This window comes from Mercenaria mercenaria, chromosome 11 (genome assembly GCF_021730395.1).
Source record: "Mercenaria mercenaria strain notata chromosome 11, MADL_Memer_1, whole genome shotgun sequence".
Classification (NCBI taxonomy): domain Eukaryota; kingdom Metazoa; phylum Mollusca; class Bivalvia; order Venerida; family Veneridae; genus Mercenaria; species Mercenaria mercenaria.
The window spans coordinates 13,352,508-13,367,825 of NC_069371.1; the positions used below are offsets into that span (position 1 = coordinate 13,352,508).

The window sequence follows — 15,318 nt, forward strand, 5'->3', positions numbered from 1 at the left end:
GTACTTGAAGGATACATCGAACTAAGCATATGTTTCCATTGATAAAATTCAATATACTCTATTACATTGTGAGTTTATGACAACATTTTGGACAAAAATCAGTCCGTTTACACAAATCTCTATTCCGAATTATATATCTAGTTGTATTGTTTGGTTAGTTGTATCAGTCTATCTTTCACATTTCAGATATAGCCAATATACTGTCAACCGTTTTCCATCCTCCAACACAAATACACTGGAAGCTTTTGGATATGGGTAGAACATTGTCTGTTTTTGGCATATTTCTTCCAAGTAAATATCTTTCAAATTTATTCTTGTATACACTTGAGAGATATTACGGTTAGAGTTAAAACTCCTTACTAATCTTACAGAAATAGGTCTAAGGGAAAGTATGAGTTTAACCGTGATAAATATGATCTGTAGGTTAACAGCTTGTGAAGAAAGTAGTTTACATTTCCCTGGAGTTACAAAGAGACTCATTTGAAGCTAATTAATAATCCGTTTATTTTGATAAGCTCAACTCGATTTATGTTTAGCAGGATTGTTCTATGTTGCATGTTTATGTGTAATTCTGAAATATAAACAAGTGAATGTACATTATATAAAACATCTGAAAATCAATATTGCTTTTATTCATGTAACCATATTGGAGTAAATCATAGTTTTTAGCTCACTTGAGCAATGCTCAGGGTGGGTTATTAGTATAAAGTGGAAATTAAAAAAAAACTTTGAAACTGCTGTCCAGAATTTAAAATAATTTTACACAAATGGTTCTTGTATGACCTTCTACAAATATTGTTCATTTTCTTCTGACTTGTCAAGAAACATGGCCGCCAGAGGGCGTTGTCTTTTTTCATCAACAATTTCTATAAACAATATCTCCACCCACACCACAGAATGGATTTTGATGAAACTTTACACAAAAGATCTCTTGGTAGCCCTCTTTCAAACTGGTTCCGGTTCTTTGAACATATGTTACTTGATATTTGGCATGTGATATCAGATTTGTAATTTCTACCGTAATTATTCAAATTATTGCATTAGGTTCAAAAAAGTATGTGACATATTTATCTATTTATTTTGTTGGGTTTAACGACGCACCGACACAATTTTAGTTCATATGGCGACTTTCAAGCTTTGATGGTGGAGGAAGACCCCAGATGCCCCTCCATGCATTATTTCATCACGAGCGGGTGTTATGTCATTTACTTGTCAGGATAAACCAAGTTAGGGTTCGAGACCCAATATGAGTAACACTCTTAAAGGTTAATACATTTTAATCTGCATGATACAAGTGCAACTACAAAACTCAATACTTGACAATGAAACATGCCTATTATATAACACAGTAACAATAACTCAATGTCCTAATAGTGTTGCTGATACAGCGTTGTTGTGTCCCTTAGTATGTATGTAATCCAGTTACACAACACCCCTTTTCCAAAGTATGAAAGTTACTGTTGATCTTTAACTCGAGGTTTGTCTGTAACATTATGGTGGTGTTATGCACTAATAGAAGTAAAATATGTAAAAACATAATTGAAATGTCACATCGTACATTCCACTGTTAATGCTAACCTAAGCTAAATTAAATCAATAATTGTAAACTGCCTCAAACAATTACAAGTTTAAACGATCTGGCGGTTTGGAAATTCTCCCAGACCTTGTAACAACACTGTTTGAACTTTCAGCATTTGATGTGTTTTGATGAGGAGACAGATGCGAGTCTGATTGTTCGTTAGACACTGGTGACTGGAATGGGATATCAATTTCTTTATCAAAGCTTACTGTTTTGTTCAGTTTAACTAAATGTCTACGATTTCTTGAAATAATACTTTTAGGAGTTTCTACAACAAATGATCTCGGTCGTGAATCTTCTTTTATTATTTTACCCTCAATATTCATGTCTTTCACAAATACCCCATCCCCTTGCTTCAGTGGAGGAAGGTACTGAGCGCGTCTAGACCTGTCGTAATTTCTTTTGAGTAATTACGGTAATTTTTTTCTTTCTGCTGTATCTCTCTAGAATTTACCGGTTTCGGATCAAGCTTTTGTGGCGCTTGAGGGAGTGTAGTTTTAATCTGACGCCCGAATAACAATTGACTTGGCGAAAGCCCATTTTGCAACATAGCGAGATACGGATCATCACACGCGTTCAGCGGACGTTTGACAGTCTGTACGGCACGTTCAGCTTCTGAATTACCCATAGGGTACCTCGGACTTGAGGTTATGTGCTCGATACCGTAATCAGCACAAAACTTGTTGAAAGTATCCGAAGCATATTGCGGACCTCCGTCTGTGACTATAATGTCGCATAGTCCATGACGTGACAATATTGATTTAAGATGCGCAACAACAGTCGCAGACGACAATGAACTGAGTTTAGCTATTTCAATGTAGCGAGAATAATAATCTATCACCAGCAAATATGTGCAACCGCGCCATTGAAACAAATCTGAACCTAACTTAGACCAACACCTGTCTGGAAAAGGTGTAGCAATCAATTGCTCTCTTTTTTCGTTTTGCATTTTAGCGCAAGTATCACACCCTTTAACAAGATTTTCAATGTCTTTGCTTATTCCTAGCCACCAAACAGATTCTTTTGCCCTTGATCTACATTTATTGATCCCTTGGTGGGCCTCATGTAACCTAGCCAAAATATCTGTTTTCAATTCAGATGGAATAATAAGCCTGTCATTTCTCATTAACAACCCATTGTTTACAGTAATTTCACCTTGAAATTTCCAATATAATTTTGAAATTTCACATGACTCTGATTCAGGCCACCCATTTTGAGTAAATTCAATTAATTTTTGACAGACAAAGTCTGACATTTGCTTTGACCTTATTTCCTGCAGTCGTTTGTCTGTGGCTGGCAAACTTTTAAGTACTAAATCAACATACATTTGAGTTTCAGTGCAGTTTTGCCTATCCTCAAATGTCAAACTGTCACACCTTGGATGTCTACTAAGTAGGTCAGGTATGATTAACTCTTTACCAGGCATATGTGAAATTGTGACGAAAATTGCATGAGTCTCAGTCTGAAACGTGTATTCGTACTGGTAATTCACTCAAGTCCTTTTGTCCCAGAAGTGGTACTAATGGTTTATGGTCAGTAACTATAGTAAAGGATTTCCCTATTAAGAAGTCCTTATGCTTTTCACATCAATATGTGACCCCTAGAGCTTCTTTCTCTATGGTTGAATACCTTTGTTCTGTTGAAGTTAAAGCCCTTGAAGCATATGAAACTGGCTTGAATTCCCCATTGTCTTGTTTCTGGAGCACTACACAACCAATTGCATAATTGGAGCTGTCCGTCATAAGAGTAGTCTCTCTGTTTGGGTCATACAGTGCAAGAACAGGTGTTTCTGTCAAAATACACTTGATCTTATCAAATGCTTCCTGTTGGTCACTACCCCAGTAAAATTGATTTTACTACTCAGCAAATCTCTAATTGGCTCTGAATACTCAGCTAGAAGTGGGGAAAACTTTCCTAGCTGTGTGACCATGCCCATGAAACTTCGAACACTGTGCACATCCTTAGGAGGTGCCAAGTCCCTAATAGCCTTGACTTTGTCAGGGTCTACAGCTATGCCATCTTGGCCAACCATATGTCCAACAAACTTTACCTGAGTTTTCTTGAACACCAATTGTCTTGGTTAAGAGTCAAGTTTGCTTGTTCTAGCCTAGTTAAGACAGTCTCTAGTCTTGAGTCATGCTCTTCACTTGTCCGTCCATAAACTAGAATATCGTCAGTCTGGCATAAAACACCGTCTATGCCTTCAAGGATTTGCGACATTCGCTTCTGAAAATATTCAGAACTGCTGCTAAGCCCCATAGGCAGTCGTTTAAATGCGAACCTGCCAAATGGCGTTATGAATGTTGTGAGTAACTGACTCTCTGGTGCAAGATTTATTTGCCAAAACCCGCTATTGGCGTCCAGCTTGCTGAAATACTTTGCACCAGCCATCCGCCCCAAACTTTGATCTATAGTGGGCAAGGGATAATTTTCAAGGCGTACATTTTTATTCAACTGGGTAAGGTCAACGCATATTCTAACATTAGAATCGCTTTTTGGTACACAGACTATGCCTGCACACCAGTCAGTGCTTTGATCGACCTTGAAAATGACGCCCGACTTTTCCATTCTTTCAAGTTCAGCTTTTACTTTTGGAAGCAATGGAATAGGTACACGTCGCGGTACTGCAAGAGCAAACGGTTTCGCTCCTTCATTAAGGGAAAGACGGTATTCTCCATCTAACTGTCCTAGCTCCCTAAACAATCTAGGATGGGTGCGCTTAACAGAATCTACCGAAGTAACTTCATCGATGTTAAGCTTGACCAAATTTAAACCGATAATTGCCGGTCTACCCAATAGACTACGATCAATGCCACACACGACATATATTTCTTCTACTGAGTACTTGTTTTGGCTTGATAACGTTTCGGTAAAAGAACCTAAGACATTCAATTTCTTATTTCCAGGGCCAAATAGGTTTTTGTTTGTTTTCTTTAATTTTGGACTTCCTAGAGATAAGTATACAGTTTCAGGTATCACCGTAACATCAGCCCCAGTGTCTATCTTAAAACAGACTAACAAATGTCTCACCTTTAGTTTGGCTCTCCATTGACCATCTCCTGTTTCTATTGTTCCCAGATAATCACTTTTTTCTGTGAGTTCATTTAGTGTTTTAGTTCTGCAGCACACAGAGAAATGATCCATCTTTCCACATTTGAGGCAGTTTTTCCCTTTTGCGGGGCATTTTCCCTGAATATGCGTCCGGTTACACCTAGTACATTGATTTTGTCCTTTAGGCATCGGAGTCCTATGTTGTTTCTTTTTTGTTGGATTTTGCTTCGGCGCCGATATTCTCCCAAAGACTGTTTTGGTCTGGCTCCGCGGCTGACCTCGTCCGCTGACCCTCGCTCTTTATCGTGCTGATCTTTGACCTGTCGTTTTACGATTTCATTTTGTCTAGCCATTTGAACTGCCTTTTCAAGTGTGAGTTCTGATTCTAATTGCATTTTCTCAGATAAATTTGTATCTAATATTCCAATCACTATTTTGTCCCTTATTTGCTCATTTTTGGTGTCTCCTGGAAATGCACAATTTTCAGACAATTCGTAAAGTGTTCGTATGAATGACTCAACGGTCTCTCCTTGATTTGTCGTCTTGAATGAAATTTTGCACGTTCATGTATAACATTTTTCTTTGGATTGAAATGTTTATCAAATTCGTCCAAGACTTTTTCAAATTTCTTGCTATCATCAGCTGATAGATTGAAGGATTTAAACAGATTGTCTGCATTTTGACCCATTGTATAAATTAATGTAGCCACCTGGATCTCTCCATCATCCTTATGTAGTTTTGATGCAGTTCGATAGAATAAAAATCTTTGTTTCCACTCATTCCATTTGCTCGGATGCGTAAAATCGAAATTTCTGGAGGTGATAATTTCGCCATTATTCCAACAATTTAATGTTGCACTCTGTTATAAACAATTTAATGTTAATCCATATTAATTTACAATTTAATGTAAGTCCACTTTGCGTCAGTTTTTAACTTCTGACACCATGTTATGTCATTTACTTGTCGGGATAAACCAAGTTAGGGTTCGAGACCCAATATGAATAACACTCTTAAAGGTTAATACATTTTAATCTGCATGATACAAGTGCAACTACAATACTCAATACTTGACAATGAAACATGCCTATTATATAACACAGTAACAATAACTCAATGTCCTAATAGTGTTGCTGATACAGCGTTGTTGTGTCCCTTAGTATGTATGTAATCCAGTTACACAACAGCGGGCACCTGGGTAGAACCACCGACCTTCCGTAAGCAAGCTGGATGGCTTCCTCACATGAAGAATTCAACGCCCCGAGTGAGACTCGAACCCAAATCGATGAGGGGCAAGTGATTTGAAGTCAACGACCTTAACCACTCGGCCAAGGAGGCCCCATATGTGAAATATATATAATATAAGCTAACATAGAAGAAATCTACCTCTGTACTAATACAAATACACTTGAAACCTTGTACACAGGTGAGCGTTTTAGGGTCAATGACCCTCATATTTGTATATTGTAGAGAAAGAAATATCAGTATTTCCTTTTTTCTCTTAATTTATGAATGTACAGCGTACTTTGAAATTAAATGTATCAATGTTCCATTTTCACGACGAATATCAAATGTGCTAATGACAATATAAGCAAACATTTACGATACCGCTGCTATTTTATTACAAATTTTTTTCGATTTTTTTGTTTGTTAAACTAAAAATAGACACAAAATGAATTTTTTTTTTTTTCATAACTTCGAATAAAAAAGCGTGTTCTTATAACTAATTGCAATTTTAAATCATGAACTTACTGTTTCACCAAAAATATACTTTTCGTTACATATGGCCACAACAAAAAAGCAGATGAATATCTCAATTTACTACAGGGGAAAAACAATGGGATTTTCTACATTTTGCCGCCATACCTTTCTTTAGCTTTTCATATATAACGCCTTTTAACTCTTTAAAGAAAACCTCACTTTTATGAAAAAGGTAATATCGCCGATGGTTAAAAATGTAATACACAGTTAGCTTTTTCTGAGAATATTTTCTGTAAATTTTCATAAAAATTGCACTTTCCCTTTACCAAATGTTTTTTTTTTCAATGTTTATCCCTGTTTTGAAAAAAATGGACGTAAAAATATGACACGCGCGTCTGTCCGTTTTAAAGATGGAGATTTTAAAAATTTAAATGCTTTTGACTCAAATTTGGCATAATACAATACTAAACGAGGGAAATATTACTTAAACAGATCAAAAGGTAAAAGGGTCAAGGTCACAAAATTAAACAAAAATCCATCATTTTTGCAAATAACCTTACATGGTATTGATTAAAACCGGGGTTGTAGGTATTTTGCAAAAAGACAACGATGTGCGGCACAAGAACCATGGTTGGCAAAATTTAAGGTCAAATTTAATTTCAAATTTAAAAACGCTGTCATGTGTCGATGAGATATTGCGGGTTTTTGGGTCAAAGAAAGGGTTAATTTTTTCAAATAGCCATGTCTAAGCAAACAAAATTTAACTGTACTTTTTTGGCAAATATTTTTGGACGTTTTTTTTTTATAAAATTTTTTCCCGTAGGTTATTTAAAAATAATTTATTTTTAACTATTTTTTTGACGTCGGGAAAAACCAAGAAGACTTTTTTCCATGATACAACAGGGATAAATGAAAATCAGGCATATGAGCCGTTTGACTTTGGGGATTAAACCCTTTTTTACGGGTTTGTACATTAAAACAATTCCAACAGAAAATTCCGGAAAAATATCCTACCAAATACATATCTGTAGAGCCCACCCTCGAAAAATTTGAAAATTGATATATGCACATTATTTTGAGACAGCATTCTGTTACGGCAATGGACCCGAAAAGACACCCCATTTCTGTTTAAATAATTTTTTGGTTTTTTTATGACAAAAAATTTTCTCATGCAAAGGGATCCAAAATCCCATACGGAGAGAGGGAAAATGCAGGGGAATTGCTGTTTATTTTCTTCCACTACCTAACCCCCCACGGGTGTTTTTTTTAAAACTGTATTTTGACCTTTTTATTCTTAGGAACAAATTTTGAAAGTTAAAGATTTTCTGTTTCGTAGTCCCCCTTTTCAAATCCATACTTAATTTTTTTCTCTTTGTTACATCAAAACCCTTTTAACAATTATGCTTTTTTCTTTCAGAAAATTACGATAATTGAGTGCGATACTTGATTTTTAGCATTCTCAAGAATGGTAAATATTGTTCAAATAAAAATACAGAGAGATAGCCTGACCACACATCATTCATAAAAAGTTTTGTAAAAAAATTAAGTCTTTTTTTTTAATAAACTTTTTTTTTCTAAAATTGTTTGAAATAAATATTTCCCAAGCTGAGAAAATTAATGAAATGGATGTTTTATCCACGAGTTGAAATAAAACCGATTCAAAAATAATTTGAATGTTCTGTTTTTCAATATACTGGGGATTAAAAACGAAATTTTTTTTACTTTTAAACACTAGCGACAGCAAAAAAATACACCCCCTAAAACAAAATGTAGATCATTTTAAAAAAAAATTAATACTTCTTTTTTCCCTGCATTCTTTAAGATAAATGTAAAATAAGTGATAAAGTGCGTATACAAATCGCTAATGCGTTTTTTTGACACTGATGCGTCTCAGACAAAGGGTCCCAAAATAATGCCCCTTTTACGGAAGTTTTAATACTGTGAATAATTAAAAAAACTGACATGTTCCAGTATCTTTAGTAACGTATACTAATTATGTAAGCAAAATCTTGTTTTTTTTCATTTGTATAAAAACACAAATGAAATTTCCCGCGGGGAGTCAAATCAGGACATAAATGTTTCTTTTTTCGCCCCAGTAGTATCGGTTTTTGGAAAAATTTATGAAAATTTTGACGACAATTTTTAAAGTTACACGATGGTTCCGGGAAATGAAGACCGCATTCGTTTCCCCTTTTAAGATTTTTTGCCAAACTTAGTTTTTTCGTTTTAATCCTTTGGTGGTAAAATAATTTTTTATATGACGTATTGGCAAAAGGTTTACATAGAGAAACATAACCCCCTAAAACAGTCAATAACGGCACTTTCAAAAATTTTTATTTCTAAAAAACTGTTTATTCGTGCTTTTAAAACTTTATTTATCTGAGTAACCCGTGTATAATTTGTGTGTAAAAAAGTAATCGACAATTTGTGAAATTTTGGGTGGAGTTCCGGGAAAAGTAATTAACCTTAAACCCCCGAATAAAGGGCCCAAATGATTTGAGATTATTTCTACAAAGACTTCGCCTTTGGGGAATTTTCCTTGCCAAACGGTTATAAAACTTTGCTATTCTGTAAAAAACCAGTAAATACATAAATTTAAAAGAAAATAAAATTAAAACTTTTTTAAGCGTATCTTACCCAAGGGGTTTTCTATGCATAGAATCTTTTCAAAGTTCAGGAAGACCACTTTAAAAAATCACGGGGGAATGACAGACATGGAATTGACGATTCCAATATCGCACAAGTTCATTTCCCAAAATTTTCCCCACCAGTAAACGCTCGACCTTTCTTTCACTGGGTCCGGAAAAAGACGACGCTATTCCTTTCATATTGGTAGTATCTTGTTCTTTACCCCTAAAAAAACGCGATAGACAGGTTTAAACTTTTCTTAAGATAGGAATAAAAAAAGGTTAACAAGAAAATTTTCGATGAATTGGTATCCCCCGCCAAGGTTTGGGGTGAGGAATGGCAAAAAAAAAATTCCGGAAAAAAATTTAAGGTGTTTAAGAACAAAAATTTTAAATAGTCAGAATCAATTTAACAGAAAAAAAATGTTTAATTAAAGAGTACATAATAAATTTGATGCTTTGATCCTGCTAAAGAATTTATTTGAAGGGTTTAAAAGCTTAGCTGGGGGGGGTTAAGGGGGTTTGGGGAGGGGGGGGGGATGTGCCCAAAGGAAAGTGGTGCCGGGTGTGGCGAAACTTACATTTTATAATAAATGTTCACAAAAAAGAATGAAAAAATTTAAAATAAATTTCGCCAAAGGGTTAAGTTTGTTAAGTACAAATTGTGATCTTTAACAAAAAAAAGGGCAAAAACTCTGAAGTACAAAAAAAATCCGTATGAAATTGTGTGCACCAAAACCACATTTAGGCTCAAAAATTCTGTTAAAAGTTTCATATTCAGGGTCAAAAATATCAAAAGTTATATGCGAAATTGCCATATCTATAGATCATAGTACCCATAAAAATTTAAAATAGAAAAATTCAAGGGGCCCTAACCCTGGTTTACTTGGAAAATCGTCTGAAACTTGATGGGGCCCCCTAACCTCATAGTGGGGGAAATGTATATGAAGTCTGTTTGAAAAAAGAAAAGCTTTTTTGGGGGGAAGGGGGGGGGGTAGGGGGGGGGGGTTTGGTTAAGGGGGCCGGGAGGGGAAAGGGTGGGATCAGGGGAAGGGGGGGACCCGGGGGGGGTACACAATTTCATACGTTTTTCAAAAAATTTTTGAAAAAATAAAGAAATTTTAATGAAGTTCTACAAAGGAATTTTTTTTTTGTACGATTGTGGATTTTTATACAAGGGGAAAAACCCCCAATTTTTACAAAAACTCCGAAAAAATTTTTGTGACCACCCACATTTTGGGGATCTATTTTTTGGTTAAATTTTTAGTTCAGGGCAAATTTCAAAAATTATAGCGGAATTTCCATTGTATAGTACCTATATAGTTAACACTGAAACTTTAAGAAACCCTAAACTCTAGTTTACTTGGGAAATCTGACTGATTCCTCACGGGCCACAATAACTCATAGTGGTGAACATGTATATGAATAAATATTCCAAACCATTTCTTAGATATGACTCCGGACGGACTGACGGGCAACGCCAAAACTATATCCCTCCGACTTTTGTCGGGGGATAATAAAATGCAGGCAAGACTTTAGTGGTCATATACGCAGAAACTTTTATTTTACAAAAGAAAATTTCATTAAACTTTCACCCTCCCAAATTTTTTTTTTGCAAATTAACAAAAAAATCAAATTTTTACTGTTTGTTTGCCTTTGTTGATTTATTTAAAATTTGACATAACAACACTGTTTTTAAAAAATAAAACCACGTTTTGTCACTCATCAATTTCAGGTTGACCTTATCGTATAATGAGAAACGAAGGCATTACATAGGACTGGGACACTCTTTGAAAAAATCAAGAAAGACACTTTGTTCAAAAACATTTTCATTGGCACAGGCTTTGCCCTATACAGGGGGAAATGATGGAAAAATTCGAAAACCTTACATTAAAAGTTTTTTCCTCTTTGGAAACCCCCCCCCCCCCCTCCCCACCTCCCCCCCCCCCCCCGACCATTCCCCCCTTTCCGTTTCTTTCCCCTTTATCAATATTAAACTAAATTTAATATGTACATTGGTATTTGAAAAAAACCCGTCGAAATATTTTTCCCAAAAAGCTTCTTTTTTTTTGTGGCCTATTAGTAATGCTGACCTGGGGGTTTTGGGGTTTTGGGCTTGTGCTTCGGAAATTACTCTTCCTATTTTCTTTTTTAAAAAAAAATATTTGTTATATAAAATGAAAAATTGGGGTCTGGGCCCTATATTTCCTACCTTTTAAAAAAAAGGGAGATATGGGAGACCTAAAAAAAAAATAACCGTTTTATTATGTTTTTTTATAATAACAAATTTGGGTTTTTAAAAAAAAACTACAAAAAGTAAAGTAAATACACTCATGCTGATTTCCCAATAACAACTTTTTTTTTGAATCGTTTTTTTTTTGGTTATAATTTTTCAAGCTGCTTTTATTGCAAAAATTTACGATTTCAAAAAAAAAAAATGTTTAAGATAATCATAAACACCCGTAAAAAATAATTATAGCTGCGTTAAATTCAAAGTACCTAATAACCCGTAATATTTCAAAAAAAATTACGCTCACTACTAGTTTCTAAAAGCTTAGGGAATTGATTGTATTGTTAATGATTGTGTTAGAATGATCAATTTTACAGTCTTTTTATTTCATATTTATTAGAAAATTTTTAATGTTTTGCATTTGAGCTTTTTGACTTTAATTATTTACGTAGTCAAAAAATACTCCGTGGTCCCTTTTCCCCCTTTCGAGATTTTTTAAAAAACAAGAAAAAAAACCAAAATTTAAAGCAAATCGACTAACGTTTGGTGATAATCATAGATTTAAAAAAAATTTTACTTTTATCATTATCTGTTGCTTCTGATATTACACTTCTAGATGCACATACATTAAAAAAGGTTTAAAACCCGTAAAATACCTTTTAAAAAAGGAAAAAAAGTTTAAATTTAAATCCATAATTTTGCTCACTTTTTTTAACAGGGTTTTACAAAATTAATGGGGTTTCATGTTAAAAACCCCTTAAACACTGTTCATTCATTTTTTCCCGTCCCATATTTTCCCAAAAAAGGATTTAAAAACCCCAAAAGATACATTACTACGCAACCCCCGTCTATATATATCATGTTAAATTTAGTTGCATTAAAATTTTTTCCCCCGATACAGTTACGCCCACTTTTTTCAAATTTTGCCAAAATTTGTTTCAATAAAAATCGATTTATTTCAATGGCTTGGATGAAAACAACTTTTTGATAACCACCAACACAAATTTTTTGGTAAAAGGGAAATACATATTGAGCTGCACTTTTTTGTTTCTTTTTTTCCCGTCCAAAAAATCTCTTTTTTATAGTGGGGGGGTAAGGAATTTTTCATTATAATTGTGTTCAGACCCTTTAAAATTTTTAAAATTTTTCCCAAACCTTGGTGGAAATAAGATTTTAGAAGTGAACAGTACTATGATTTTGAATTTCGGTGATTAAAAAATACTTGGGGATGGGCAGACCAAAGGCGTCTTTCGTTTCAATGAAACAAAAGATGTGGGACCTTTATTGAGGGGAGTACTTTTAAAATCCCCAAAAAATTTGCTTTAGTGTTTAATGCATCCGAGCCAAAGTCTGAAGGAAAAAAATTGTGATCGCCCATTGTGTGCTGCGTTTTTCATCACGGGCTTTTTGAGCGCCTAAAGCTGTACCAATAAAAAATTGGTCAGAATTTTGGGCAATATAAAATGTTGGGTTTTTTAAAAAATACCCCCATGTCACTTTATTTAATAGTAAAACCGGTACCTGTAAACCCTTTTCAGTACAACACAACAAACGTATCCATTTTTTTTCTCATTCTTAGAACAAGAAAGTGGGATTCAAAATTACAAATGTTTGTACAAGGCTGTTTTTTGTTTTTACATAACAAAATAATGGGAAAAAAAAATCTTCTATATTTTAAAACATGCATATTTAAAAATATTACATTGTGTAAAACTATTTTAATCAGTAAAGGAAAAAATCTATGACTTTTTACCTTAAAGATGTTAAATTTTTTTGGAAATTTTTATGGGCCCTTGGTTTGTATACATTAAAATATTACAAAAACATTAAAATTGAATGCAATTTTTTTTGAGATATTAAATAATTTGTAATAATTAAAAGCCATTTAAAAAGTATTAAAATTAATTTACCTCTTTGTATTTACTATTAATGTGAAATTTAAAGGGGTAAAACCCCTTTTTTTAAAGGCTCATTAATTAAATCCAATTTGGAAAAATTCATGGGTTTTTTAAGGGCAAAATTTAAATACTTATTTTTAAAGGTTTATTTTTGCAGTTTTTTTGGCCCCCAAACCCTTTTTAAAATGGGATATTTTGCAAGGGTTTATATACTTATTTTAGGCTTTTTTAAAATTTTGACATTAAAGCTTGCTTTGATAATGCCATTAAAAGGAAAAGAAGAGGTGAATTTTTAAGGGACCTGTTAAAACTTGTTTAAAAAAGTTTGAAAAAAAATTAAAGGGCCCAATTTCTGAGCCTTTTAATGGGTTTTGTACCCAAAATAAGTAGGCCCTAAAGTGTGGATTATTTTAAACGAAAAATTTTGAAAAATTTGCAGCAATCATAAAAAAGTATTCTGATTCTCAACTTTTGATTACAATTTCTACAAATTCTATTGGGCCATTTTGTGCCGACATTTTTCCTGTTTTTTACCCCAGGCTGTGTGCTGAAAGCAAAAACATGTAAGGAACTTTCAAAATTTTCAAAAAAGGTCATTTCAGAATTCGTTTTTGAGTTTGCGAAATAACCCAGTTTTGAAAAATTTTTGATATCAAAGTTCCTGTTCTGTTTTAAATTTTGGTCCCCCATCCCTTTTCAAAAATTTAAAATTTAAAAGGCAAAAGTCTCCTACTTCGCGAAATCCTTTAAAGCAAACTTAAAAACATAAAAATTTTTATGCAAAAAAAGAATGCACCAAAGAAAAAAAATCCCAAATATCAGGTGTAAATTTTTCGTTTCTGTGCCACGTTGCGACGTGAAAAAAATCCCATTTTTAAAATAAAGGCGGGAAATGTTGTAACATTCCGACCTCTTCAGATCCCCAGAACGACATTTATGTTGGTTTTAAATATTTCGTTTTTAGGAGTTTCCCAAAAACCCCGTTTTATTAGTTTTGGGGTTTTTGCTTAAATAAACCCCCCCCCCCCCCCCCCCCCCCCCCCCCCTTAAAATATGGTGCATGCTTTGTAATTTTGACTTCTGACAGATTTTTGTGCTATCCCGGCCAAAAAACCAAAATTGAAAAAATTCTTCAAAAATAGTCCCTAACTTTCCAATTTTAAAAGGGATTTCAGTTTTATTTTTTTTAAAAAAAAGAACCAGTCGTTATAAAGTTATCAAATTTAAAAAATTTGTGCGAATTTCATAAATTTCATCCCAAAATTTTTTAAACAAAGCCCCAAGGAATTTGACGTTGGTATTTTGTTGCATAAAAAAAAAAATTTATCTGCTTTTTTTGGTTTAAAGGGTTCGCAAAAAACGAAGATATGTTTATTTTTTTTTTATAGCCCATTTCCCCTTTTTGTAATCCCCCCCTGAAGTTTTTAGAAATTCCCCACATATCCAAGTCGTTTTTTGGTCAATACAAAACCCCTGTTGTGTATTTTTTTGGGGCCCGGGCGATGGTTTCATCAATTTGATGCCCAATCACGAAATAAATCCTGAAATTTATGTTGAAAAAAAAATCAGAAAAAAATGCTTAAATATCGGATATCATGTCTTTAAACAACCAAAACTTTAAGGTGTATATATTTAACCCCTCAAAAAAATTTTTTAATTTATTTTAACTTTTTGGGTTTGTACCCACCCGTTATATTCCCAAGGGCCTTTTTGCCTATTTAAAGCACATACGTCTAGTATTTTTTTACTATTTTTTTGGGTTTTGAATTTTAAATATTTTTTTTTCCAAAATTTTCCCAAAAAATGTACCCTATTAAAAGGAATATAAGTATTATTGGTATAAACTTTTAAAAGTTTTTGGGTAATTTTGGGGCAAGCAAAGGCGGGGCCCCAATTTTTGGGTTTTAAGCCGCATTTTCCCTACAAACATATGTTTTAAAATTATGCTTTATGCCACTGCTTTTAGGGGAACTACTGCATACTTTTTCCCAATGCCCATTTTAAAAAATGTTTAGTAACTTTTACAAAACTAATGAAATTTTAGCCAAAAAAAATTGACGCTAAAAGGGTTTTTGACAGATAGTGAGGGCACCAGGGTGGGGTTTGAAACGGTTTTAAATGTGTAAATATTAGCCCATTTGGGCCCCCCGGGGCTTTTGATAGCAAAAAAAGGTTTTGGGGGCCCCCAAAGTCGATTAAAAAACCGCAACTTCCTACGAAATTATTATAAAATTA

The 15,318-nt window shown here is 33.9% G+C and overlaps 1 protein-coding gene across 1 annotated transcript; it reads right to left on the bottom strand.

Annotated features, from left to right (window-relative positions):
* Window positions 1-1,934: 1,934 nt before the first annotated feature.
* On the bottom strand, window positions 1,935-3,611 carry LOC128546698 (uncharacterized protein K02A2.6-like). The gene is made up of 2 exons (XM_053517955.1): window positions 3,437-3,611; window positions 1,935-2,734 (listed from the first exon to the last, which is right to left on the bottom strand). Exons 1-2 carry the CDS (start codon window positions 3,609-3,611, stop codon window positions 1,935-1,937), a joined length of 975 nt encoding a protein of 324 aa, XP_053373930.1.
* Between the last annotated feature and the right edge of the window lie 11,707 nt (window positions 3,612-15,318).

Excerpts from the sequence above, each read along its gene's own strand:
- LOC128546698 (XM_053517955.1), bottom strand. The coding sequence starts at position 3,611 with ATGGTTGGCCAAGATGGCATAGCTGTAGACCCTGACAAAGTCAAGGCT. Across the intron at positions 2,735-3,436 it reads AATTAGAGATTTGCTGAGTA|GTGAAATTACTGTAAACAAT; the intron begins GTAAAATCAATT and ends GGAAATTTCAAG.